Genomic DNA, 26,844 nt, shown 5'->3' with positions numbered 1-26,844 from the left:
CCCCCCCCCCCCCCATTATTAACTTCACTGACCATTAGCATGTTGCAAGCACTTGTAAAAATAACTCATGTGATGAAGCAAGAGAATTTTGCAGTTGTATTTTTTTCCATAGACACCTGCCCAAGTATACTCGGGACTAGTCTCCATGTAAGGGTTAAAATGAAATATCCACACCACAAAATTTGTCTCATGGTGGTGTTCTACTTCTGTTAGGGTAAGATCAAATCAATAGCATGCAGGCGACTATATGTACACATGATCAATTTAAAGTTTGTTAACATGTCATACTTCTATAACTGTAATGTATTGCCTAATCCTACACCATAAAAGATTAAAACTTTGACAACTTTACAACACTGGTATGAGAGAAAACTTAGGAAAATTCAAACAAATAGTGACAAAATTCCCTCACAACTTGATTTTTGTTACAGAGAACCCTCATTGTGACACTGAAAGGGTAGCAATAACTCATTATACATTACACAACACATTTCTTTGTCATTTTTTCAATATCACATATCAGACACTGACATTAAAACAAAAAGTTTCCATGACATTACAAGTGAATTTGTACTCTTCTTGTGTCTATCTAAGTACACCATACCAAAATTGTAAGAAATAACATCGCAAATGATGCTTATTCTGGATAAAATCAAAGCGCTTCAGACATACACTAAAAAGGTATCAGTACATAAAAAGTGTAAGAAAATGAGATAAAACCAAATCTTACTTCAATCATTCACATACTTCTTTTCAAGACATGATCCTTGGGGAAATAAAGGAAAAATGGCACGCGTTGGTATCTGAAGATATTTAAACAGTTCTGAAGTTGAGGACATTGATGAGAGTGAGGAAAATTAAGCCAGATAAACAATTTCAAGTCGAACATATCAAACTGAAAAATCCCACAAGTATCTTTAAAAAGGAAAAAAAATAAAAGGAATCATGCTTTTCAATTTACGACACGAATCACAATGTATGAATTACGTCTACAAGAATACAAAATATGTACATAATTTGTGTACAACCTTCAGCATGTACAAAAACCACAAGAGATGGAATGACCCATTTTCTTTTCAGTGGTTCAGAAATGTCTTATAACTCGATATTCCATCTAAGTTTTAGTCTTAAATATGAACAATGAAATCAATGTATTCCTTCCATCCTGGTAGACACATTTTCAAGTAAGTCTACTCACATTATTCGTGATTTATATTTGTAGTCATCTTTTTGTTACATTATTCTTGTTTTGTTACATTATTCTTGTGATTACACAAGGTATTCTCTTGAGTAAGCTCAAACCACATGGAAAAGTGCATTACATTTCAAGTTAACAGAATCTGATCATTAACAATTGTCATACTTGGAGAAAAAAAAAAAAAGAATTCAACTCAAAACACTGTATTTAACATCCTTCAAATATCATCTTGCAAACACTCTTATATTCCGTCCCTCATACTGCCTAGCGACGCCTGGTCCTTCTCTTTCCTCTGGTAGCAGTGGCAGGACTCTTCTTGGTAGTAGGGGGCTCCACCTCCTGCTCCTCTTCCACTGGCTCTTCCTTGACTGTGACAGCAGCGGCAGCTGCAGCTCCTTCCCCAGCCGCCTCCTCCTCCTTTTCCTCCTCGGCACCCTCCCCCTGGTTCTCCCCTCCAGCTTCGGCCTCCTGCTCCCCCTGCCCATCCTGGTCTCCCTGCTCCTGCTGGTCCCCCTGCCCCTCCTCCTCCTCCTGCTGCTCCTCCTCCCCCTGCTCCTCTTCTCCCTCTGGCTGCACTTGGTCCTCTTCTGCAGCCTCCTCCTCTGCAGCCTCCTCCTCCTCCTCCTCCTCCTCCTCCTCCTGCTTTTCCTCCTCTGCCACTTCCTCCTGTTTCTCCATCTCCTCCTCCTCCTCCTCTTCTTGTTGTTTTTCCTCCTCCTCTTGCATCTTCTCTTCCTCCTCCATCCGTTCCTGCTGGCCCTCCGCCTTGTTCTGCTGGGGCTGTGCCGCATCAGCCTCTACCTTCTCCGTACTCTGCTCATCACTTCCAGATGGCTTGCACTCCATCGCTTCCTCGCCTTCGGGGGAGAACACAACGTAAAAATTGGACATGTGCAACTTTCACACTGTGCTATCAGTTGTCAAGTCACTTGCAATTAGCCAACATGAACCAGCAAGCAATAAATGCTGAGCACTTTTTTTCCCCCTCACTCTGCTTCTCTATGGGGAAAATCTCTTTAGATATTAGGAAATGTTTTCTCTTGATCTAGAGAGACTTGGGACCAGATCAGACCAGTGAGCTCAGTTTTCTGATTTTCCCATTTTGAAAACCTGCTAAACCTAAAATTTAGCATAGGTAAAACTCAGAGAAAAATAATACAATAAAAATGTTGATCCATCTCCTATACATCACCATTAACAGGTGCTGATAAAAAAAAGAACATGAGGTTGAATGAAGTTTCTTTATGATTATGGGTTGGTCTCTAGTCCATTGTCCTATGAACAAATCCTGAGCTATAACACATCCTTGTAATGTTTGCTGTTGCAAGCGAGTGGATAAGACTGAAGAAAGCTACAGCGGCAGATTTCTACAACTGTTTTCTTACTCTTTTTACAGAGGAAACCTCAAACAAGAGATTCAGAGAATATCTGTTCCCAAATATGCTCATTTCTGACAAATTGAGAAATGCCATGAAACAATGGTTCAGAGATTAGCAGCCTGTTTGAACTTACTTCCTTCTTCATGTCTAATGGCATGACATGTACAGGCAAAGGTAGCTTCAAACCTTGCACTTACAGAGAACTATGAAGTAAAAGAACTAAAGCATAATCACTTGTGTATCATACAATAACTCAAATCACAGCACACTTATATCTGATTGGAAGCAACAGCTTTATCTTCAAACAATTAACTGAACATGATCAGTAAATTATTGCTACCCTGCTGGCATTGTAGCAAACGATTTATGATAGTGCAGAGTTAGCCTTGGGGTCCGGCCATGTTCGTGGCAGGTTATGAGGTTCGTCTTACCTTTAGCCTCCTGTCCAGTCTTGCTCTTCTCTTCGCTCTCTTCCTTGCCCCCAGAGTCCTGGCTGGCCGACCGCTTACGCTGGGCCAAGGCAGCTGCAATGGCTGCTCTCTTGATCTATGAAATGCAGTGGACAAATTCGGACACCATTCCTAACATAATTCGACAAGTAGTATACATGTGAGCCTGTTTAATTAAGCACATCACTGCCCTAGCACTGCACTAGTCCACAGTGCTGTTCCATAGACACCCACAAAAAACTTGATTAAGTTTTCAAGGTAATATAGTTTGTTCCTTCATTTATTTGACTTGACATGGTAGCAATGTGTGCAAACAAGCTATCTCGGTGCTTTCACAAGTCTATTTCATGTAAGTGTGTACCTACACGGGGATCAGCGACAATGCTGTAAAATAATTCGTTGCAGGGATTTTCAAATGTATTGGAGTCAGGTAAGCTTCCCATCGCATTGTCTCCCCACAATACCTGGTCTTTAATGTGAGCAGACAAAAAATACAAAGAAGCAGAACACGAGTATGAGGTCCGACATACCTTCGTTTGCTTGTAGTGGGCTTCGGTGCGGCAGTGGGTCACCCAGGCGCTGGTCTCGTTGGTGTAAAACTTGCGGCACAGCTTGCAGAAGAACCCGGTGACGGGGACCACAAACTCAACGCCTGTGTGGAGATCGTCCAGCGAGAACGGCAGAAAATTGGTGATAGGCTCAGAAATAGCACTCCGGGTCAAGATGTGACCTCTAACTCCTCTCTGAACCCCCCCCCCCCCCCTTAGTACTGATCATGTAGCCCAAACACAGAGATGAAAGCGCCATCACACAATAAACATTCGGCAAGTATCTCACAATAAGTGGAATTACCATAGGAACACACAAATTCTAACACTATAGCTGAGAGGGTGCTACCACTATACTCAGTACAGCTGTATTTATGTTGATGAAAGTCTTTCCTGCTAGTGCAATCTTGAGCTATTGGGAAGATAGGACAGTAACAGAGAAGGTAAGGTTGGAAAGTGCATAATACACGATGTACCCCATCTTCAACAAAATGCAATACGTGTATTGTGTTTTATTCCTGGATAAGATAATGCATATTATACATCTAACAGTAAAAGAAAAATGTGTCATTAAAGAATATGTTTTATCAAAACAGCCAAAAATTTCCGTTCATAACGTCTAGTGCCATTTTGAAAACAATGTCCTTGTCATAGCATAAATACGCATAGTGACATGATGCAACATGAAATTAATGAAATATCCTGAATTTTTGCTGAATTATTTTTCACCTTTCCCTTATTGAAGTCCTCTGCAAAAGGAGACTCATTGAGTTGAGAAAATTACAATGAATATATAACATCAAATCAACATCATGCCTTTAATTCATGGGATTTTCATGTAATGTTTGCACTCACCTTTCACTCTCCTGAATCAAGACAAAAATTCAGCTGCAAAGATCATTACTGTGAGACAACTACACTTGACAAGATATTTCACACTACCGGATGTAGGTTCCGCTACAACGACAATCATCATCTGAGCAAAATAGCTTCTAGCTACGCTATAAAAGAAACTAAAGAAAAATTTCCTACTCTACCAAACTTATCTGGAGCTCTTTCAGTGTAGAATATATAGTACATAGGTCCTGCTCTTTAGGAATTGATATATCATAATTATTATTATTATTATCATTATGAATACAGCTACAAGCTCAGAGTCAAATTTATCATGCTAATCCTTGAAAGTACAGTCTTCAGTTGCACATCAACCAGCAAGAAGTGGTCCATCTCTGTTGCTACTGCAGAACACACATTGTCCATTTGTTCACCTGTGGATGTCGAGGGAACGGATGGTCGGTCATCTCTCGCTCTGTTGTATGACAGAAACAAACGTACGTTCAGTTCTGTCGGTTGGAGTTTTGTACTATTTTTCACTTTTCCTCTCAAAGTTTCTTGCAATCCTCGCCAGCAAAAACTCCTCTTCCTTGGAGTCTGTACAGTTCCGTATTGTTGGCATCTTGTAGAAAAAAAGTTCCAAAGCCTTGCAAAAGGCAGGACCATTTTCGTATTTCGATGACGTTGCAACGATGCTGTACACTTTATGAACATGTAGTCCAGCTCATACATGGTTTGATATAAATCAATATCATTTTCATAACTTGGGAAATAAATGTGACTGTTGTATATCATTTACAACCATACTGCAGACTTCCCCTCTGAATTGAGTTAGTAAACATCCTGTGAAATGGTGCTGTATGGTCTCAAAGAGACCTTACATAAAATATCCACATCTGGTTTTGCTTGGACACTCACAAGAGAAGTCATTCTAGTGTAATGTCTTCTACCACAATGTGGAAGCCAGATTGGTTTATATCATCAAAATAACCTCTGTGATTATCAATACATCTTTTACTTTTCATTGATATAGCTGTCCAAACAAATGCAAAATACTGCATATTTAATTTCAGCAAACTTCCTATTAAAAAAAAATAGCAAGTAATTGTTGCTTTCATGCAAATTTGAAACAGACAACTGTTCATTACCTTTGACTGCCGTCATTACGACATTTCACGTAAATTATGAATCGTGTCTGCACGGCACAATTGTTCTTCAAACAAGAAGCAGTGGCTTTATCAATTGTCAACTCTGCATTCATGCACATTCTGAGAATTCACACCCTCTGAAGTGGCAAACTGGACAGACGACAGTGGAAGAGGGTGTTTGAAGTGACGACATCTTTGTGCCCTGTCAGCCTGCCATGAATGAGGAGTGTTCAGACACTGGTGTGGGTGTATGCTCTCCTTTTCGCTCTTCTAATCAGAGTGGCGGGTGCCATCCAAGTCGAGCAAGATAATTTCTTCCACACGCTGTAACCGTCAACATGGGCACAAGAGTTACGTCACTGCAACACGCGGCCTCTGATCCACGAATCCCTGCCATAACGTGACAATGTCACGTATTATTTGGCCTCCCCTCCTGCATTGTCGCCTTTCCGTGTCAGATTCGAAGGGCCCCCACGGAATACTGGTTGTGACATCTCGTCCTTTCATGTCAGTGCAGTAAATGCCCGAACGGTTTGCACAAGTGGGTCAGGATTCAGCTTGAGGGTGTGCAGCCAAATCTGAAGCGTCGGACATTTCCTGACATGTGCTATTTCCCTCCTGTCTTTGAACGTGGTAAGTTCTTCTTGAGAAAGCGTGGACAAATTTGGCTTAAACAGTAAGTATCAAATGCACGAGTGTCACAGGTTCCAATGGTATCTTCTCACACTCCAAAAAATGTTTACAAATGCCATCTGTCTCTCATATACGCCTGTCCTTTGCCTCTGGGAAGAGAAGGAAAACACTTGGACATAGCTCAAATTCTGTCCAAGCCTTTTTAATAGCTCCTATTTTTATTCTACACTAAAAACTTAAAATACTAAGACTCAACCAGAAACACCAAAGGGGAGCCCTCTGGACGCATGAAAGAATCTTGTCAAATGTAAACTACATCAGTGATCCATATGTACTGATGTTAAAGGAAAGAAGAGATCAAGGGAGTCAACGAGGAATGATTGACAGAATGAAGGAAAGGAAGAAGAGAGAAGGACCAATCATACAAAGGTTGGACACATTTTATTCAAACGCATAGGGGCATTTGTAAGGGGGTGTGCTTAGTTCACAATGTCCCTACACAGACACACCAAGAGACTAAGGATACTTCTACACTACAATCATTTGTCAGTGCAACTAGTGATAGGTGCATACTGCAACATTCTAGCACTTGTGCAGCACATCTGACCCGGCACACGCTCCTTGGTGGGAAGGTGGGTGGGTCGGTGGCTCACACGATCCACTTCTAACACCAAAGTATGCATGGCACAGGTTGGGGCATGGCCCTGCCTATCTTCAACAACATGTTGGCAAACAATTACTGCCATCAGTAAAACGGTAGGTAATGATAAATGACAAATGCCGCTCAAATGCGCTACATCAACTGACAGCCCACCTTCTACGTAGAAACAATTGTCAAAGAGTACCTAGGCAAGATAATCAGCAATCGATAACTGAGTCACCAACTTCTTTGAACTGTTGGTGTAAATCTATCCATTACCAAATTTGTAAAGTGAATTAATCAGTGAATTCACAGGTGATACAATATGATGTCACTGAAGACTTCTAGTAGTCTTCAAGAGGCAACTTTCTACTGGTCTCATTTAGAAGTGGTGGTGGTGGTGGTGGTGGGGGGAGACCTGATTTGCAAAAGACTGTCCACTTTTGAATAGCCAAATGCACTGTATGCAGACATGCCCTCAGCATGCCCCAGACAAAAGATTTGGAGATGTACATTGTAGTCATATAATTGGCCAATCCTTCTTTGCACCTCTTCCCAGGCAAAAAAAAAAATAATAATAATGCAAGTTATACTGCCCCCTACCCACATGTTCACCATGTGCTTGTATTCATGGGGATGGTCTATAAATGGGGAGGGGGCACGCAAAAAAAAAGGGGCCGACACAACTTGTGTACGCGTGCCGGAAACCACTCTTCACCCCTGGTGTAGGCCATTCTGTAGGGTCAGAGTGATGGGGTGGTAGTTCATGTTGAGTTGTCATCCTGTATTTAGGATCACACACGACTACCCCACTCTTCCCACTTACAAGATCTACATACGGAGGCCTTGGGTGCATAAATGCCACTCCAGTGTAACACTGAGTGGCAAACATAAAAAAAAAAAGATTAAAAGGTGACAAAAGGGGGAATATGGTGGCTCACGGACCATTGAATGGTCTACTTGGTTGTTCTTAAAAAAAAAAAGAAAAAAAAATAGGGGGCTGGACCTACCCACAGAGACATTCGGATTGAAAACCGACAAATCTTCATCTGGATCTCCTTGCCTGGCCCGAAGGCCTGCACTGCCATCCTGGGCCGTATTGGCCTGGCCAGAGGGAGCGGTCGACTGACCAGACTCCGTCTTATCCTTGGGCCCGGCGGCGGTGGCGGCCGCAGCAGAGTCAGTGCTCTTTTCTCCGTCTTGGCTTGCCGCTCCCCTGGACTTGCTTTTCGCCTGGATAGAACGTTTTCATTTGAAACATTTTGTGATTCTCAGCACAGGGCTTTTCGTTATAACGCCATCCCCCTCACGACCTCGGGCCAAGACGACCCCGATTTCAAGACAGAATCATTAGCGTACAGTTGATACATCACAAGAGCCTCAAGCCTCGTCAAAAGTTATTTTACATTCAAAGAGACACAGCATTAAAGGGCTATTCAAGTTTACTTAATACCTTCATTATGTCTTGAAAATAATTTGCCATGTTAGGTCCAGCATTTCTTGGTCTAAACTGAAGAAATATAAAATCTATAGATGCCTATTTTCTGAAACCAAACTGAAGTATAGCTTGTGGCTGACACAGCATGTCCATGCAGATGTGTACTGATTTACACATACAGGGAAACCTCGTTATAACAAGCTGCTCGAGACTTCTGAAAGCTCCCCTTTAATTCGGGTATCTCATTATATCACGGGAAAAAAACAAATGCAAGTAAAAGGAACAGAACCTGCAGAATCAACTCATTACATCAGGTATCTCACTACATCTGACCTCGCTACTGCGAACATCGGTATTTTTGCGCCATCAATCTTCCACGCTTTGCGGCTCAAGAACAGATTTGCGGGTTCTGGTATTCAAGCTGCGGCGTTTGCTTTATGCTCATGCTGTCATCCAGGTCATAGAAAATGCATGAATAATTGATGCACTGCCCTTTCCGTCTAAATGTACAGCCTGCACAGAAACTAATGCATACACACATGCGCTCAAATGAATACCAGTAATAGTAATAGTGCACATGTACACATAACACACACACACTCGTATCGGGAAGGCATCACAGACGAAGCGCACTATTCAGCCTGTACAAAATGTGCAGAGAAAATCGCGAGGATATCATCGGGGCTTATTATAGAATTCGCAAAGTCTTGCTGAATTTGCAAAGTGATGCTAAATGCGCAAAACTTAATGCGCAAAACTTAATGCACCGCAAGTACTTCCGCGTTGACAGTATAACGAGGTTCCACTGTACATCCACAGATTATCCAAATTACATGCATGATGAAACCGAGTCATCAACAAAATCACCTGTTTATACCTTGTTTCTTCAGACAGGAAATGATCATATAAAACTTAACTATGTCATAACCTTTAAGCTTCCTCTAAATTTACATCCATCATGTCCAACACTGTAGTGTGCTAGTTTCAATGTCTTGAAGCCCTACTCTATAACAGCATTCTACTTTGTTAATGATGGTAATACAGAATTACACACACACACACACAAAATGCATGAAGTTTTTATGTGCTTTCTTAAAATAACTTCAAATCCAGCTTGAAATCCCTAACCCACACCCTGATCCCCTTCCTCGAATTTACTTCGTTGGGAAAGCAAAACAAGCTGACTGAAGCTAAAGCATCATCAAAACCAATCACAGCATTAATTGCCATGGTTACCTTCTCCAAATCCTGCTGCTTCTTTTGCACCTCCATTTCAGGGTCTAATCCCAAAGATTTCAGTTTCTGTCAGGGGCAAACATAAAAAGAAAACAGTGCAGAATGAGTAATTTATGAAGTGGTGTAAACCTGGAAGCATGAAAATTGTGATGTCACACTCCCATTCATTGTACAAGATTCATCACAGCCTGCTGACTAAGGCTGTGTTTATCTAACTTGAGAGAGAGAAACACATTTCAAAACGCGTTTGGAATGGTGTTTGAGAACGTGGTTTGAAATGCGATTCTCAAGGTGCCGCGTTTATCTAACCATCATGCAATCGCGATTCGAGTGTTGTCACTGCGCAGCTGCTTTGCGCCATTCGACCGGGAAAGTAAATATCAACTGTCTACCACCAAACATGCCTCATTATTCACCCACAAATAACGACCAGAAAACACAACCAGCAACAGCTAGGATTTGACCTTGAGAAATAAATGTGTTTCAAAATGGCATTGCGTTTATCTACTTGCAGAAAGGCAATCTTGGTCTCAAAACGCATTTCAAAACGCTCTTTGAATAGCATTTCAAATCGGTATTTCTACATGCATTTGAAAACAAAGCTGCCTTTATCTAACCCCTAAAAATGCCCGAAACGTGTTTCGGATCGTGATTTCGCCTCAATTTTTAGATAAACACACCCTAAGACTCTACAATGTATTTAGGACAGTTCAGTGCTACTATAAGGGAGTCTCTCTAAAATGAAAGAAAAGGCATGAAATACATCTATATGAAGTCAATTTGCACATGAAAGGGCTTTGACTTTGATACTAGCAGGCCCTGAAATCTTGCTTTTTCACTGAAAACTGGCATCCCCTTAGTATGCACTGCGGTCACATTTATTGGGGTCTATACTTGAAAGGTTCTCTCAATCAGTCCATCATTTACCCCTCACATTTGCATCGCTTAAATCATCACATAAGAGAACCATAGAGGAAACTCAAGATCTCACCTCAACGTGATCGGTGCACTTGCAGTGGCGAAAGAAGCTGCCCACAGAGTTAAAGGTCCTATTGCAGTACTCGCATGACGCAGTCACCTTTAGTGACTCCTTCTTCAGTTTCTGCATGTGACAAAATACAGAATAGCGGTATCTTTAAACCTCTGCCTGTGTTGGGACCACATATATATGGCAAATCGTTATATAAACACAGATCACACATTATCTCATATTCAACAACAATTTCAGAAATTGTCCACATGCAGATATAGGCAGTCAAATGTGGTTCAAATTTCTGTACAAGCTACAGATCGAACATTCTTATAGATACATTGTATAACACACAATACGCACAAAAAATACAGATATAATAACGCACAAGTACTTCAACAAAGTGTGTTTTCAAGATGTCAAGACGTACAACCACACTCCAGCTTGATAACTTCCTTGCTAGCAGTGACCGACCCAGCAGCACACACCATCATAATTATACCGTATGCTGCCAATGCAAACGATTGCTACTGGTACTATGATAGTTTAAACCACACTTTACATTTCACAGCAGCTGGGTGGAAATTTTTACCGTATGCTTCTCGGTCTTGACATGGGTCATCAGGCTGCCAAAGATGAAGTCCTTGCAAAGCTGACAGAACCTGGCCTGATACAACATCTTCTTTTCACTCTCCGTCTTCCTACAGAAGTCAATAAGAGAAGTACCAGCGCATCAAATCGCAGACAGGATAACACACAGCATGTTCACACCTATCCATAATTCCATTCCATTCAATTCGATTCATTTTAATTGTCCAATTAAAAACATGATAGGAAATTCAGTGCAGGATTTTTACATATAAATGACGAAATGTAACAAATACAATGTAGGCCCTATACATAGAGAGAGAACAACACGAAATAGTACATGATAGATAGATGAATAACCGAACATGTATGCAAAGTCAAACTGTAAAGAACAATCGTATAAAAATGTGGCATAAAAACCAACTCCATTGGCATGAACAACTCCAGACACCTTCCCTGTTGCTACGTTCCCAGTCTCTAACCCCCCCCCCCCATGTCAGCCCGCGATGCAATAAACTGAAACATCTCAAATCAACTCGCCCTAAAATACAACACAACATACAAATTAACACATAATTTTGTGTTACGGCGTTTGGTCGCATTTGTCTAGCAAGAGGAATGTGTGATCTACAGAGTGTATCAAAATAAAAAAGGCAATCCAACTTTGGACAGCTTGTATTTCATAATTGTCGGCTATGGAGAGTGCAATGTTGACTGCAACGAAAGCAGAACTCTTCCGTTTCCATTGGTACCTAATTATGTTGACAAATGTCATGCATGACAAGGCACATGAACTTTAAAGACAACAAATGACAAATTGCACTTTTTCCAAGTTTGAGTGTCACATGAAGGAACAATGAATGTCTCACTGAATGGATAAGATCAGTCAAATGGCCAAATGAATAGGCCACCCATATGAATGCATTTGCATTTAGGGCTTGCGTTTAGGGTTTCTTCTAACATTTTATGGTCCATAACCTTTAATACGGCTACCTGTCCAATAACTTGGTCACTCCAACAAAGATCAACCCACACATGCCCATTTTTCTCTGTTCATATCCAACACATAGCTCGCAGCTACAAACCATGTCTTAAATATGAAGAGAGAAAAAATGGATAACAGGTTAGCCTTTGTGAGAGGGACCAAGCTATCAACAACGTGGCCATGTTGAAGGTTTTGGATCATAAAAGGTTAGAAGAAACCTTTAAGACAAATCTGCACCCAACTCACACTCATCCTCCCAGCAATCACGTTCTCACACCTATGCCTGAAAAGAGAAAGGTTACAAAAATAATTGTGGCAATGCGTGGTGCGCACTTTGCCAGCTACACAGCCAACACAGCCAACCCTGACTGGGTTGGCTATCCACACTGCTCTGCTCGTGTCAATGCAAGCGCGCACCGCTGGCTCTGCACACACTGCTCTGCTCGTGTGTACATGCTCTTTCACAGTCCTTGCGCTCACTTTGGGAAATCAGAAGTCTTACTCCAAGCAGGTCTCTCACCTTGACGTCTCTGCTAAATACAAACACAGAAGGAGAAAAGTGCACTGCCCTTTTGTTGTCTGCTTTTTTGGGGAGCTTCTGCAGATTTAACTCCACTCACATAAACCACGCATTCACATTAGACCCTGCGTCGCGAGGACAATCATCAGAGATCTTATCTTTTTTACAACAGACGGTCCACACTACTATATCAAGTGTCCCCAAGCAGTTGGGGCAATCGTGGCTTGAGGCGAGCCCTGCGCATGCGCATATTTGATGAATACGACTGGACGCCATCAATTATGGCACTGGGTCACTCTCCCCTCCAAATTTTGTCCCCAAGAATTGACTTGCTTCATGGGGACTGGGGAACAAGCCCCAGCGAGCATTCACACCATGGTTTTTTGAGGGGAAAGTCCTGTGGCGTTGGACTTTCCCCACAACATGGGGACTAATGTGAAGGGGGGTGAACTTCCAGCTCACTAGGTCTGGGGTTGTGAAGGTTGGGGGGGGGGGGGGGGGGGGAGGAAGGCACTTACCCGTCCTTTTCCTCCCCTTCTTTGGGCTTATTCTCGATCTCCTTGTTGACCAGGTCGAAGTCCTTGATGTTCTCCAGATGCATGTTGCTGAACATGTGAACTCTGAATCCCTGCAACAGACAGTGAAGGGAGGGGGAAAATCCATTTATGATCTTACATTGCTAGTCTATGCAGTGGTCTTGGCTTCCCATACACTCGTCTCTGTTACAGAAATGCCAACCCGGTAAAAAGCATCACTGACTCCCCCCCCCCCCGGCCCCCCCCCCCCCCACACACACACACACACACACACACACACACACACACACACACACAATCTCCATTTCAAGAAAGTCATGTTTCGTTTCTTTCATTCTCATCAAAAATGCAATGTACTCTGCATGTTGACATTTTTCACACTGACATCTCTTTCCATTCATGCACTGTTTGTATATACTATTGATTATGTTGGAGATTTATGAAATATAAATATATAAACATGAATATGCATCTGTACCTCAAGCTGTCTACATCTTCAAATCTACACATTTATAATACTTTGCTTAAATGCTTTGCTTGAACATATGTTTTACAGCTCTTGTGCTTATTGGGGATGTGAGAGTACTTGTAGAAAACAAAAAAAAATTAAAAAAATCTTTCAACTTATGGAAAAATGTATTCTGAGGAGCATTAAACTGTGAACATTTCAATGCATTTGAATTGTCAAGAAGTCTGATATCCCTTGCTTTTGACCATCGATGGAACTAAAATATGGGGGGGAATTCTCACATTTGTGTTTTTGCTCTGATATTGGCAAATGTGGCAGTAGAGGTTCTCTGGCTTCTCTGCCAACAGTCTGTTGGCATGCAGCTGTCCGCCCCTGACTCCTCCCCTGGCTCCGCCCCTGGCCCCACCTCGGGCTCCACCTCGGGCTCCACCCCGGAACCCGCCCCTCACTCCAAGGGGCATAGCACCGCCGCCTCTGCCCCTGAAACTGCCGCGGGTTGACCCGCGGGTTGGCCCACGGGTTGGCTGTGGTCGGCCTCGTCGGCTTATTGCTTCCCTCGCTCTGTCCTGGGGAATCTGTCAGCGAGAAAGGAAAATGATTAGGGAATAATGCCTCCAGCGACACTTCATGGTGAAGGCATAAAAAAAAAGATAATCAGGGTTTGCATACTGTACTTGAAGAAAAAATGTGACCATCTTCGGTTCATGACATAATTTATATTACGTAAATTCCGAACTCAAAGTTCACTGTTCGGGACCATCTTTGTTTTGCTTGTTTTAAATCATTAACCTCGTTCTCTCAAACAATTACATCCACTTTCGTTAGATATCTGTAGTAAGATGAAACAAAATAAGAAGTTTTTGCGCTTCCTTTTAGATTGTCAGGAAGCCAATATCCCTACACACATGTAAGGACAATAAGGTGTGCAATAAAACATGCAATATCCTCAGAAAGTACTTCACATATACAAATAAATACATACGCATACTTTGTCACAAGTTAAAGTATACATGGCTCTGATTTGTTTCTTGTGATGTTTGAGTTCATTATCCAAAAAAAAAGTATGAGAAGCTGTCATGATAATCAATTCAGAACATATTCTCGTCACATTAATTCTAGGTACTGTTACAAAATCATTGCTTTCCATGGGTCACGATACAGACCTACTGACAGAAAGCTTTCAAGGAAACCACTTCAGCACAACTCCTGTCTACATGACTGCAGTCAAAAGATTCTACAGTTGCGCTTCTCAACTTTCTCAACCCAAGGACCACTTTGGTTCCTGAACAATTTCTAAGGTTCAGTTTGATAAGATATGAATATTTTTTTATTACCTCTGCCAAGGGAGGAGGTTACATTTTCGTTACCATTGGTTTGTTCGTTTTTTTGTTTGTCCTTGGGCAAAATAACTCAAACTTACAGGAAAAATTGAGAATGACACAAGTAACAAACGATTAAATTTTGGTAGTAATCCGAGAATATTTGGGGAATTTATGAAGGATTTTTGATATTTTGACAGGAAGGGTCAATGAACTTGGGAGTTCAAGCTGCGCATTTTTTAGGCTTTCAGACACACAATAAAGTGCGTGCTCCAGTTTCTGCAGCTGGCGAGGCGCGCCGCGCAGTTGAGAGTTTATGACGTAACAAAGGCTTCTATATTGGGAAATCGGGCAATATTTCAGCATGTATACCTATGGGTGTGGAAATCACTGATCTCTATTGGAAGAGCCCAAAGAGCTTTTCCCCAGTGGTGGAGAGGAGAAAAATCTCTTTGGGAAGAGCAAGATCATCGGTGGAAAGTAGCTGCTTGGCGGAGGTCTGTGCTCTCAGAGTGCTTTTCTAGTTATCATTATTTTCTGGCCAATATCGCAGCCCACACGCACAAGCTTCTTCACAGCCCATAGGTTGAGAAGCACCGTTCTAAACTGCTCTTACCACTACACCAACAGCTTGACGTTTGAAAGGCGGAGGACTTCCAAGGATGCTCTCCGGGGCACGCCCTCCTCCTCCTCCTCCTCCTCCTCCTCCAGAAGACGAACGTCTCCCACTTCGGCTTGGACCCCGTTCTGAGCGATCTGCAGGAAGTGAAGAGGGCTTTTAATTTGAAAGAGGGTTTGTAACACAAGCCAGCAAATTCAGGCCACTAGAAGGGTAAAAAAAAAAAAAGAAAGAATATTTGTCTAAAGGAATATATGTGATGTAAAGAGGGGCATGCATCAACACATGTTAACATGAACCAGTAATCGCTGTGGAGATTTCCATAGCAGAGTCTTAACCCTAACTAGGCTGGGCTATTTAGGTAAAATGTAGATGATAGAGCCTGGCCTCCCAGGCCCCCCCCCCCCCCCTCCAGAACTCGGCCATCGACCGCGCGTTCGCGACGAAATTGGCACACACATAGCCTGTGACAAAATCTAAAATACTGTGAAGTTGATTTTCCCAAAAAAATTATCATTTATGATAAACTATGCTAATTTATGCATAATGATGCATGAAATCAGACTATTTGGTATAAATCACTAAATAAAGCTCAAAACAGGCACATTTTTTGCATAAATATTCTTCTTACCTTCCTTAGCAAATGTAAGAGAAAAAAGTTGTGCCATCAGAAAAATTTCTGAAGTATTTCATTATTTTTTAATTCCTTACGTATTTCATTGTTTTTCAACTTTATGAAAATATATTATTGACTTTAATCAATAAAACCCCAAAATAATCATGCTTTTATGAAATTTGCCTGTAAGCACAGTTTGCATTTAAATTGTACACGAATTCATGTTTTCAGCAATTTTTGGTGTGCATGCATGTACATATCTATGCATAACTTCGGAACCGCGCTCCCGAGTATCGCAAATTTGGTGTCAAAAGATGTGGGAGACTTGAAAGAAAAAAGTCATGAAACATCGTGGGGATACCTTTTTGCAATGGCGATATATCGCACGAAACATCGAGGGGGGGCCTGGGAGGGCCCCCCCCCCCCCCCCCCCATGTTAGGGTTAAAGGTAGGGAATCCCATTTGCATGCCTTAAATGAAGAGTTGTGTAAACACAGTGGTATGTTGAAGAGAGTATCATTTTAGAAACTCCCATAAAGTATTGAAAGTAGAAGGTAACATTTAGTACATTTTTATTGACCGTTAGATTTTGAATTGAATTTTTTTCGGGGCTGACCGTAAATTCCAGTACATTACTAGGCTACCTTTGCAGACCCATGCACTGCATGTGTGTCCATCATGTATATTTTGTGAATAAAGTTCATCAAAACTTACAAACATTTCTATATACATTCTTGCCACACACTCTATATGTTATTACATCAGCTCTTATACTCTTAGATTTGTGTTTATAGAAATAAATAAAAAAAAAATACAGAAGACTGCAACAAAAAGGCTAAAGTGTGGCTGACACACAGAACTACTGAGTAGTTGAGTTTTGTGCATTATTCAAATTGTAGATAACTGTTGACTTCCAAATTTCTAAGCAGTGGCCTAAACAAGTCCCCTGAGGTTCATATTTAATGTTTTGCCGCATTTTGGGAGTTCTGTAAAAGGTATCCCCTACCTTTAAAGGACAAGTTCATCTTCATATACATGTGTCATATAATGAATTGAGATCATGCAGTAATATAAGTAGAACAAATCAGTGAAAGTTTAAATATTAACTTTGATTTCTGGACTTGGAGGCAGTGAGATGTCACCCAAACAAATACATTTAACTGTACATGTATGAAAATGAATACTAAATGAGTAACCTTGCATATTCATACCTGGTGATCTGTCCAGCTTGCGTTTCATACTCTCACTACCCCGTGGACCCTGGTTGGGCCCACGCTGCCGGCCACGCTCGCCCAGATTGCCCCCACGCGGCCGGCCGCGCTCGCCCAGATCGTCGTCCCGCTGGCCCGATCCTCCTCTGCCTCTCCCTCTCCCTCTGCCTCTGCCTTGGTTACGGCTACCTCCGCCCCGTCCTTGGTAACGGCTGCCGCCTCCGCTGCCACCACCGCCTCCTCCATCCCTTCCCATTCCCCCTCCGGGCCTGTCGTTGTGGCTCCTGCCTCCGCTCTGGCGTCGGCCTCCCGCCGAGAACCGGCCCCCGTCCCCTCCGCCACTTGACCTGCGGCGTTCTTGTCCGAAATCTTCCATCCGACTGCTGCCACCCAAGCCGCGCGACAAGCTGTCCCCGAAGGACAGGCCCTGACTCTGACTTGCCATGATCAATTTACTCCGCTCCCTGTCAGGATAAATATATAAAAAAACTAGAAATGTCGCTACGGCGACTGGTGTATGGCTCCGCCATAATGCATGGTTCTCCTAATAGGTCTATAGTACAATGTCTTGACAATGTGTGATGACAGTTTCACACAATTGGCAAAATATTAAAATGACAGGTTTGCCACAAATGTGCTGAATGTTCACTTTCCTAGAACTAGGTTCAATTGGATGAATGATTAAAACGTCAGAGTGCAGATATTTGGGGAACTGATGATTTTCACTTGACTTTTGACCCTTTTACAAGTTTATGCATTGAGTACTTTTCAAGGTATTGAGAAAAAGTATAATTTCAGTATCAAATGGTAAAATAGTATTATCGAAACCTGGCCTTTGACCTTTGACCCCACAGTTCCAAAGAGAATCACTGTTAGGTAGAACATGCATAAATATGTAAGTTTCATGATAATACCTCGAGTTACTTTTGAGATATGGAGGAAGAAGTGCAATTTAGCACTTTCACTTGACCTTTGACCTTTTGACCTTTGACCTTTTGGCAAGAAACTTCCCACAGAATATATATTGGGTTATACATGCATACATCAAGTTTTAAAAGAATCCTTCAGGCATTGCATAAATATAAGGAAAGTAGTGATATTTTGAGGAGTTGACCTTGACCTCTGACCCCCTGACCTTTGACCCATGACCCCCAACTTCCCTAGATAATCACTGCCCATCGGTACATGCATATATACTAAGTTCAATGAAGATACCTTGAACCATTTGCGAGATATGGAGAAAAACATGAAATTTCAACCTTTTTTTCACAAAATAACCTGTGACCTTTGACCTTTGACCCCATAACCCTAAAATCGAAACAAAGTATTATCCCCCCAGGATATACCCTCATACCAAGTTTGATGCAAAACCACCTCACGGTTCTTGAGATATCGACAAAAACAAAACGGGACGGACGTACGGATGGACGTACGGACGACCCAAAAACATAATGCCTCCAGTCACTTCGTTGGCGGAGGCATAAAAAGGTCATAAATGACTTATCTCATAGGCATCACAGGAGAGGCTATGAAACAAATATAATAACATCAACTGATTGAATGCCAGATTCTTAGCCATGTGGCACATTTATGACATGATAAATTATCAATTCTTAGCATATTATTGGTCTATGAGAGAAAGGGAAGTCACAGAGGATAATGAGCAAACATTCATGAGTTTTATTTCCAATTTTCAGGGCCAGAGCAAACTAAAGCTGGCATAAAGAATGAGACGTGACACCAAAAGGTGACGACAGCTCCACAATCTCACTCATGTTTATCTCCTATTAAGACGTAGACACCCAGCCAGGCTCAAAAACTCACATCTCCAACTGCATAGCTTGCTGGGCGAGCAGGGCCTTCTGCATGCGCACTTTGTTGGCAAGCTCGTCTGTGCTGCTCGACTGCATACTCCCGCCACCAAAGTCGTCGAAACCTCTAAGGTTGGACAGCACTTTGTCGAGCGGCAGGTCCCTTCCCAAATCCGAGGAGTATCGATCCTGAAAGCGCCCAGAGTCCGATGAAGAGAAACCGATGTCCCGCATGTTCATGTCGGAAGAGAAAGAGTCCCTTGTGGACAGTCTACCACCACTGCTAAAATCATCACCTAGGACAGATCAAGCATGCGTAATTGAGGTTTTCAACATGAAATACTGCACCAGTTAATTCCTTGCTGTGGGTGAAACAGAGTGCAATAATTTCACACTTTGATCAGCAAATAAGCAGTTTTCAATTACATCGTACTTACAAAAATCAAATTCTCCAAAACAAAGTTTCAATGAATGAATTCTACAGATTAATGTTTATTAAAACAAAAAAAAAATAGCCTAGATGATGTTAAAAAACTCACAACTCTCAGAAAAGTTTGTGTACAAAATTTCATGAGATTTATGTTCGCTTTTGTAGGTAATTCAGGAACTATGACCTTTCACACTAAATGTTATCATGGCTAGGTAACTAAAACACAACAAAAATTATATGTCTTGAAAAGGATTTAGCTCTTTCTATCAGATCGAATCAGGGGGAAACTAGATATATCGCTACGGCGACTGATATGCCTCCGCCATGATGCATGGTTCTCCTAATAGGTCTATAGTACAATGTCTTGACAATGTGTGATGACAGTTTCACACAATTGGCAAAATATTAAAATGATAGGCTTGCCACAAATGTGCTGAATGTTCACTTTCCTAGAACTAGGTTCAATTGGATGAATTATTCAAATGTCAGAGTGCAGGTATTTGGGGAACTGATGATTTTTACTTGACTTTTGACCCTTTTACAAGTTTATGCATTGAGTAATTTTCAAGGTATTGAGAAAAAGTATAATTTCAGTATCAAATGGGAAAATAGCATTATCTAAACCTAGTCTTTGACCTTTGACCTCACAGTTCCACAGAGAATCACTGTTAGGTAGAACATGCATAAATATGTAAGTTTCATGATGATACCTTGAGTTACTTTCGAGATATGGAGGAAAAAGTGCAATTTAGCACTTTCACTTGACCTTTTACCTTTTGACCTTTGACCTTTTGGCAAGAAACTTCCCCAAAAATATATATTGGGTAATGCATGCCATACATCAAGTTAAAAAAAAAAAAAACCTTCAGGCATATTGCATTTTAAGGAAAGTAGTGATATTTTGAGGAGTTGACCTTGACCTTTGACCCCCCTGACCTTTGACCCATGACCCCCAACTTCCCTAGATAATCACTGCCCATCGGTACAAGCATATACATGTATACTAAGTTCCATGAAGATACCTTGAACCATTTGCGAGATATGGAGAAAAACATGAAATTTCAATTTTTTTTTTCACAAAATAACCTGTGACCTTTGACCTTTGACCCTGTGACCCTAAAATCCACACAAAGTATTATCCCCCAAGGATATACCCTCATACCAAGTTTGATGTAAAACCACCAGACGGTTCTTGAGATATCGACAAAAACAAAACGGGACGGAAGGACGTACGTACGGACGTACGGACGGACGGACGGACGGACGGACAGACGACCCGAAAACATAATGCCTCCGGCCACTTCGTTGCGGAGGCATAAAAAGAGATCTACAATGCATTTTTTTTCATTGGTTACATGGACAATTACAGGGCTATGATGCGGTTGCAGCTAATATCATTTTCTCAGTATGGTAAACAAAGGAAAAAAACACATGCTTCCCTTTTCCAGGGCCACCACTGCTGCTGTCATGAACAAATATACTTTGTAATATGCTTAACCTCCAAAGGTATTACAATGTGACTTGGCTGCATTATTCCTGCCAAATTTTATTCAATTAAGATTACACCACTGAAAGCAAAGTGCAAAATGTAATATCATGCATAACTGTTCCATTGCAAAGTCCCATGCACTATTTGCTATGATAAATCTCACAATTTTTTTTTCAAGATTGTACAAATAATACTATAGAAGATTGACATACGGAAAGAAGATCTGTTGTCGTTGAAGCCACCTCTGTCCTGATCACGTGATCGCATGTCTCCACCCGAGCCATAGCTGTCCCCTCGCAGCTCCTTGCTGAACCGGTCGCGGTCGAAGCTGCTACCTCCGAAGCCACCACTCCCCGACAGAGAAAGGTCCCTGGAGCTGAAGGGGTTGTAGTCGCGATCACGGTCCCGGTCGAAGCTCGAATCCATCTGCCTGCGGTTGGGGCTTGCCCCTAGAATTCCGGCACCATAGCTGCTGCGTGAATCTCGGTTTCTGGACTCCATCTGGTGCCCGCTCCTTCTGCCATGTCCTCGATACATGCTGTCACAGTCTGAGTGGTCAGAGAAACTTTTGTTTTCACATTCCATATCATGCAAAAGCCACAAGTATGGTTCAAGAGATTAAAGACTCTACTTTGAGTGGGGGCATGGGGAAGGTGACAAATACAAATTCAATAGCAAAGTTATAATTGATTGGGGGACGTTCGACTGATTAGGCAGCAGCACATAAATAATCGCAACTCCACAATAAAGTCTTGGGACATATCGAGACTTTGGCTCCGCAGCATGCATGCAAGCAAGCTATACATATACAATTTACGTACTTGTACCAGCTTTGCAAGTGAGGTGGTCATGGTGTATTCCATTGTGTGTTCATGTGACCAACTCTATATAACAAACAGGACCGTGTGTATGGATATGTACAGTCTGCACGTGTGCTGCTGTATCTAGCGACTCAGGGCATGGCATGGCTACACCTAGATAGAAAAATCCATCAATCTGGAGGAGTTTTTTTATCATCTAGAGTCTGAAGACACAAGCGTGTGGTTGTATGTACCTGCCTTATAAAAAATTAGGCTTTCTCGTTTTGTGGTCATAAAACTGTCTTCAATCGCACTCATCTGTACTGTCACAGCACATCCCATCCCACTCCCAGACCCAGTTTAGTTCAGAAAGAGCTGCTTCAGGGATTATCTCGTCAAGGTTCGCAACTGTCTGTTGAATGATCTCCAAGCATGCGCAAACTCAAGTGCTCTAAATATCCAACAGCCTCAAATATTTGCATCTGAGTGAGATTCAAGTCCAGTAGAAAAGGAATTTTTCACCGTTCTGACGCATTTACACTTGTCGGAATATGTCAATCGCAGCTAGTTCGCTCTGTGATATTAAACTGCGTTGCACAGGAGCAGACAGCGCAGCAGGGTATGCAAAACATGTTCATGGCAGCTAGCGCCAGGATTGATCTGAATGTAGCTATCTCACAGCGATCAGAGCAGTGTTCTTCTATGGTATCTTTAAGAAGATAATACTTTTTCCACCTTTCTCTTAGCTTGTAATGAGTCGCGGTAGCAATCGAGGATTGGGGTTGTTCATGTTGTATGTGTGTGTGCGCACGTGCGTATGTGTGAGGGTGTGTGTGTGTGTGCATGAAAGAAGATTGTGAATAATGTGGTTATAAGACAAGGGTGAAAGAGTAAAGCCTTTAAAAAAAAAGGCTAGGAAAAGAGGGGGGATAGGAAATGAAAGAAAAGATATTTAAAAACTGGACAAAATAAAACAAAAGGTTACAAAATAGAGAGTTCACTAAAAGATAATGGAAGGAAAGAAGAGAAACTTGCCTTATAAAGAAAAGCAAGGGAGAGATGGATATGTTTGAAAAGAAAAGAGGAAAGCTAGAGAAAAATATAGATTGAAAACAGACAAGCACCAGACACTGTATAACTATAAGCTGTTATTTTGTGAGGGTTTAATTTTCATGAATTTCGCGAATCAAAGTTGGATCACAAATTTAACAACACACGAAAATGTCTCCATGCGCTTTGGTATATAGTGCATTGACGTTAGCATCGGCGTCAGTTCATAAAAACAACATCTCGCGAAAATGTCTATGACTTCCTCATTTGCGAAAATATCTGCACATGAAAATAACAGCATATACAGTAGAATATTGGAATAAGAGGTGAATCAAAACAGGGTGAAAGCAAAGATGATTAGGAAGGAAAGAAAGAATTATACAGGTTTAAAAGGAAATGAAGAAAAAGATTCCTTAGAATAGAACGACATATTTGTAAGAAAAAGATATTAGAGATAGAAAGGAAAAACTCTTGTAGTTGAATTGGAGGGAAAAACAACCCATAAACATGATAAAGGTAACAAAGAACAATTGTAATGTACATACATGTAGGCAGAAAGTACAGTTAGACACCTAAATAGGAAATTGAGAAAGTTAGACAAGAGGAAAACCATAAAGAAATGATTCATAGAAAGGAAAGGGAAATTTAGGTAAGATTCTACTTGAAAATGAAAGAAGAAAAAGCCGCTGTGTCACTACGGTCAGACCATAATGATCGATCCTTAAAGGGAAGATAAACCCCAAGAACAATGTGGATTGAGTGAAAGCAGCAACATTAGTAGAACACATCAGTGAAAGTTTGAAGAAAACCGGACAATCGATGCAAAAGTTATGAATTTTTAAAGTTTTGATGTTGGAACCGCTGGATGAGGAGACTACTAGAGGTTATGACGTATGAGTGGACAACAATACCAAGAAAATATAAAGAAAATTCTGCAAAAATCCATTTTTCATGAAAATTACAAATTCCATCAACTTGATATTGATATATGTTAAGGGTAGCAATTATTCCCCCTGCTTTCTGAAAGCGGTTGGTCCATTGTTTTTTCATAATTCTAGAAAAGTGAATTTTTGTTGAATTTCCTCTATATTTTCTTTGTATTGTTGTCCACTCATACGTCATATCCTCTAGTAGTCTCCTCATCCAGCGGTTCCAACACCAAAACTTTAAAAATTCATAACTTTTGCATCGATTGTCCGATTTTCCTCAAACTTTCACTGATGTGTTCTACTAATGTTGCTGCTTTCACTCAATCCACATTGTTCTTTGGGTTTACCTTCCCTTTAATCTTAAGCCTTAGGTTAGCATGCACAAATGCATTTACACTGTGCTTGTGTACACAGCAGCATTTCAAGCGATCAGATTTTCAATGATTTTTTCGACAATTGTAAATATTAAGTGTTAACATTATTAGAAGTTAACGTCTATTCGACCTTGTTGGAGAATCAGATGCAAGTAGCTGTCTTATTTTAGGTTACTGAATAACAAGGGTGAGCATGATGGTGAGTTTGTGAACTGTTTGGAGATCATTTGACATAACATAAATTTAAAATGTTAATCTAGATCTTCTAGGGCCTACACTAAACCACCATGTTGTAAACAGGTGCAAAGCACACAAGCTCCAACTGTCTTGGTTTGACTCTTGCACAGGCCACAGGGCCAAGATCTAGAAAGGCATCTACAGGAGTACAGCACAGCACTGCCAACATTGGAAACTACAGACTGTAGTTGAGAGCGACACTCCCGTCATACTAAGCATCGGCAATGCTATAATTTAGGAGTCAAAATGAGTGAGATCATTAGTAATAATAATGCATGCAAATGTCCAGTGAAATAAAGTTTTGGACCAAAATCAAAAATGAGCGAGTCTCACTCTCAATGACTGAGAGTTGGCAGCCCTGCATCTAACTGTTATACTAAATATATAGAAGTCTAGAAGCCTAGATCTAATTCTTTTAGCTGGTTTATGTATCATGAGCATACACTGTAATTTATAACGTTAGAGGTAGGCATCCCTATGTTTACTCAGTAAATTTAACGTTAGTTAGTAGAGCGTACAGCGGAGGGTCTGCAGCTGCTCATGCTCTGTAACATTAAAATTCAGGGTGGTCTATTTCTAGCATTTGCTTGGTAACAAACTTACCGGTAAACACTCGATTATTGACGGAGGAACTCTATCTATCAGTCAGTCAGAGTACGTGCATGTAGAAAAGATGACTTTTGCAACCTGAAGCGTATCATAAATGTACGAATTTTGCTCTTATTTTAAGGTCGACACTACTCACTAACGAGATACTAGAAAACAGCACAACGCAAGCCGAAGGTACAGTATTCTGTGTTGAAAAACGGAGCACGTACTGCATGCGGAGGATAATGCAATGACACACGTTGTCCGCATAATACAAACCCATGCGCTCGTTCGCAAACGCTCGCTCCCTATGGTGGTACGCACGCCTCAAAATGGTACCCACCACAGTGTGTAAGAGTTCTGTGGTACCCACGCCGAAAGTCAGTTTGCTGTTCCAAAACCAGCTAATACAACCAAGCGAACGGGAGTAGAGCAGCGAAAATTTAAAAGGTTACTGAGTACTTTCACACCCCTGAATTACCGAGGCATTTCTGTTCTCAGTTGTGTCGGTAAACTGTTTACTCACTGTTACTTAATAATAGAATTTCTCAGTTTCTGGAAGCGTCTGGCTCACTTGGAAGTGAACAAGCTGGTTTTCGTCATAATTATTCCACATTGGATCACATATTTAGCCTCAAATCAATTATTGACCTTTACCTCAATAAAAAGAAGAGATTGTATTGCACTTTTATTGATTATCGGAAGGCCTTCGACTCTATAAATAGGGTCAAACTGTGGAATCGACTTATCGCTTATGGCATAAATGGTAAAGTCCTAAATGTTATTATTAACTTATACAAGAAAGCCAGATCATGTGTTAAGTCCAACGCTGGCCAGCTATCACAACTTTTTCCATCATTAGTTGGAGTAAGACAGGGGGACAATATGTCACCCCTCCTTTTTGCAATCTATTTGAATGATCTTGAAAGGTGCCTCTTGAATTCCCTTGACTTTCCCTTATTTCAAACCTCACATCGTATACTCCAGACCGATGATACATTTGTTTACCTAAATTTAATTACACTTTTGTATGCTGATGATACCATAATTCTAGCAGAGTCAAAAGAAGATATGCAAAAATCATTAGATACTCTTTATTCTTATTGTAATGAAAAAGACCTGAATATAAATGTTTCTAAAACTAAAGTTGTTATATTTTCAAAAGGCAAGGTGAGAAACATCCCCTCATTTCACATAGGAAACTCGTGCATAGATGTTGTAGATGAGTATGTTTATCTAGGTATTACTTTCAATTATAATGGAAGCTTTGCTAAAGCCCAGAAAAAAAAACTGTATGATCAAGCCAGCAAAGCTATGTACTCTTTGATAGCTAGATGTAGGAGACTTGCTCTCCCTATTGATATCCAACTTGACTTATTTGATAGTCTAGTACTACCAATTCTTACCTATGGTTGTGAGATTTGGGGCTACTCTCATTGTCACCTCGCCGAAAAGCTCCACCTGAAATTCTGTAAAATAGTTCTTAGCTGTAAATTGTCAACTCCTACCTGCATGGTGTCAGGTGAACTTGGACGCTATCCAATAGCAAACAACATAAGGTACAGAATGGTTAATTTCTGGGCAAAACTCATACACAAAAGCGAGAGTAATATTGCTTTTACCATCTATAGTCTTATTTTTCAGATGCATAACACCCAAGGTTATCAGTCAGAATGGTTAGAATGTGTTAGAAGAACTCTTTCAGATTGTGGTTTTAGTGGGGTTTGGTCATCACAAACATGTAACCTTTCATGGTTGAAAGCCAACATTCAACGAAGATTGGATGACCAATACATCCAA

General features: G+C 41.1%; 1 protein-coding gene across 1 annotated transcript; it reads right to left on the bottom strand.

Annotated features, from left to right (window-relative positions):
* Positions 1-1,462: 1,462 nt before the first annotated feature.
* LOC140238203 (uncharacterized) lies at positions 1,463-25,241 on the bottom strand. Its single transcript, XM_072318140.1, has 14 exons — positions 25,060-25,241; positions 21,279-21,614; positions 19,161-19,443; positions 17,337-17,800; positions 15,507-15,646; positions 13,853-14,146; positions 13,085-13,194; positions 11,066-11,174; positions 10,495-10,605; positions 9,504-9,569; positions 7,840-8,062; positions 3,557-3,678; positions 3,009-3,123; positions 1,463-2,055 (listed from the first exon to the last, which is right to left on the bottom strand). Exons 2-14 carry the CDS (start codon positions 21,601-21,603, stop codon positions 1,463-1,465), a joined length of 2,955 nt encoding a protein of 984 aa, XP_072174241.1. The 5' UTR covers positions 21,604-21,614; positions 25,060-25,241.
* Between the last annotated feature and the right edge of the window lie 1,603 nt (positions 25,242-26,844).

This window comes from Diadema setosum, chromosome 14 (genome assembly GCF_964275005.1).
Source record: "Diadema setosum chromosome 14, eeDiaSeto1, whole genome shotgun sequence".
Classification (NCBI taxonomy): Eukaryota; Metazoa; Echinodermata; class Echinoidea; order Diadematoida; family Diadematidae; genus Diadema; species Diadema setosum.
The sequence above is the reverse complement of the archived record's forward strand: the minus strand, read 5'-3'. Positions and strand labels throughout refer to the sequence as shown.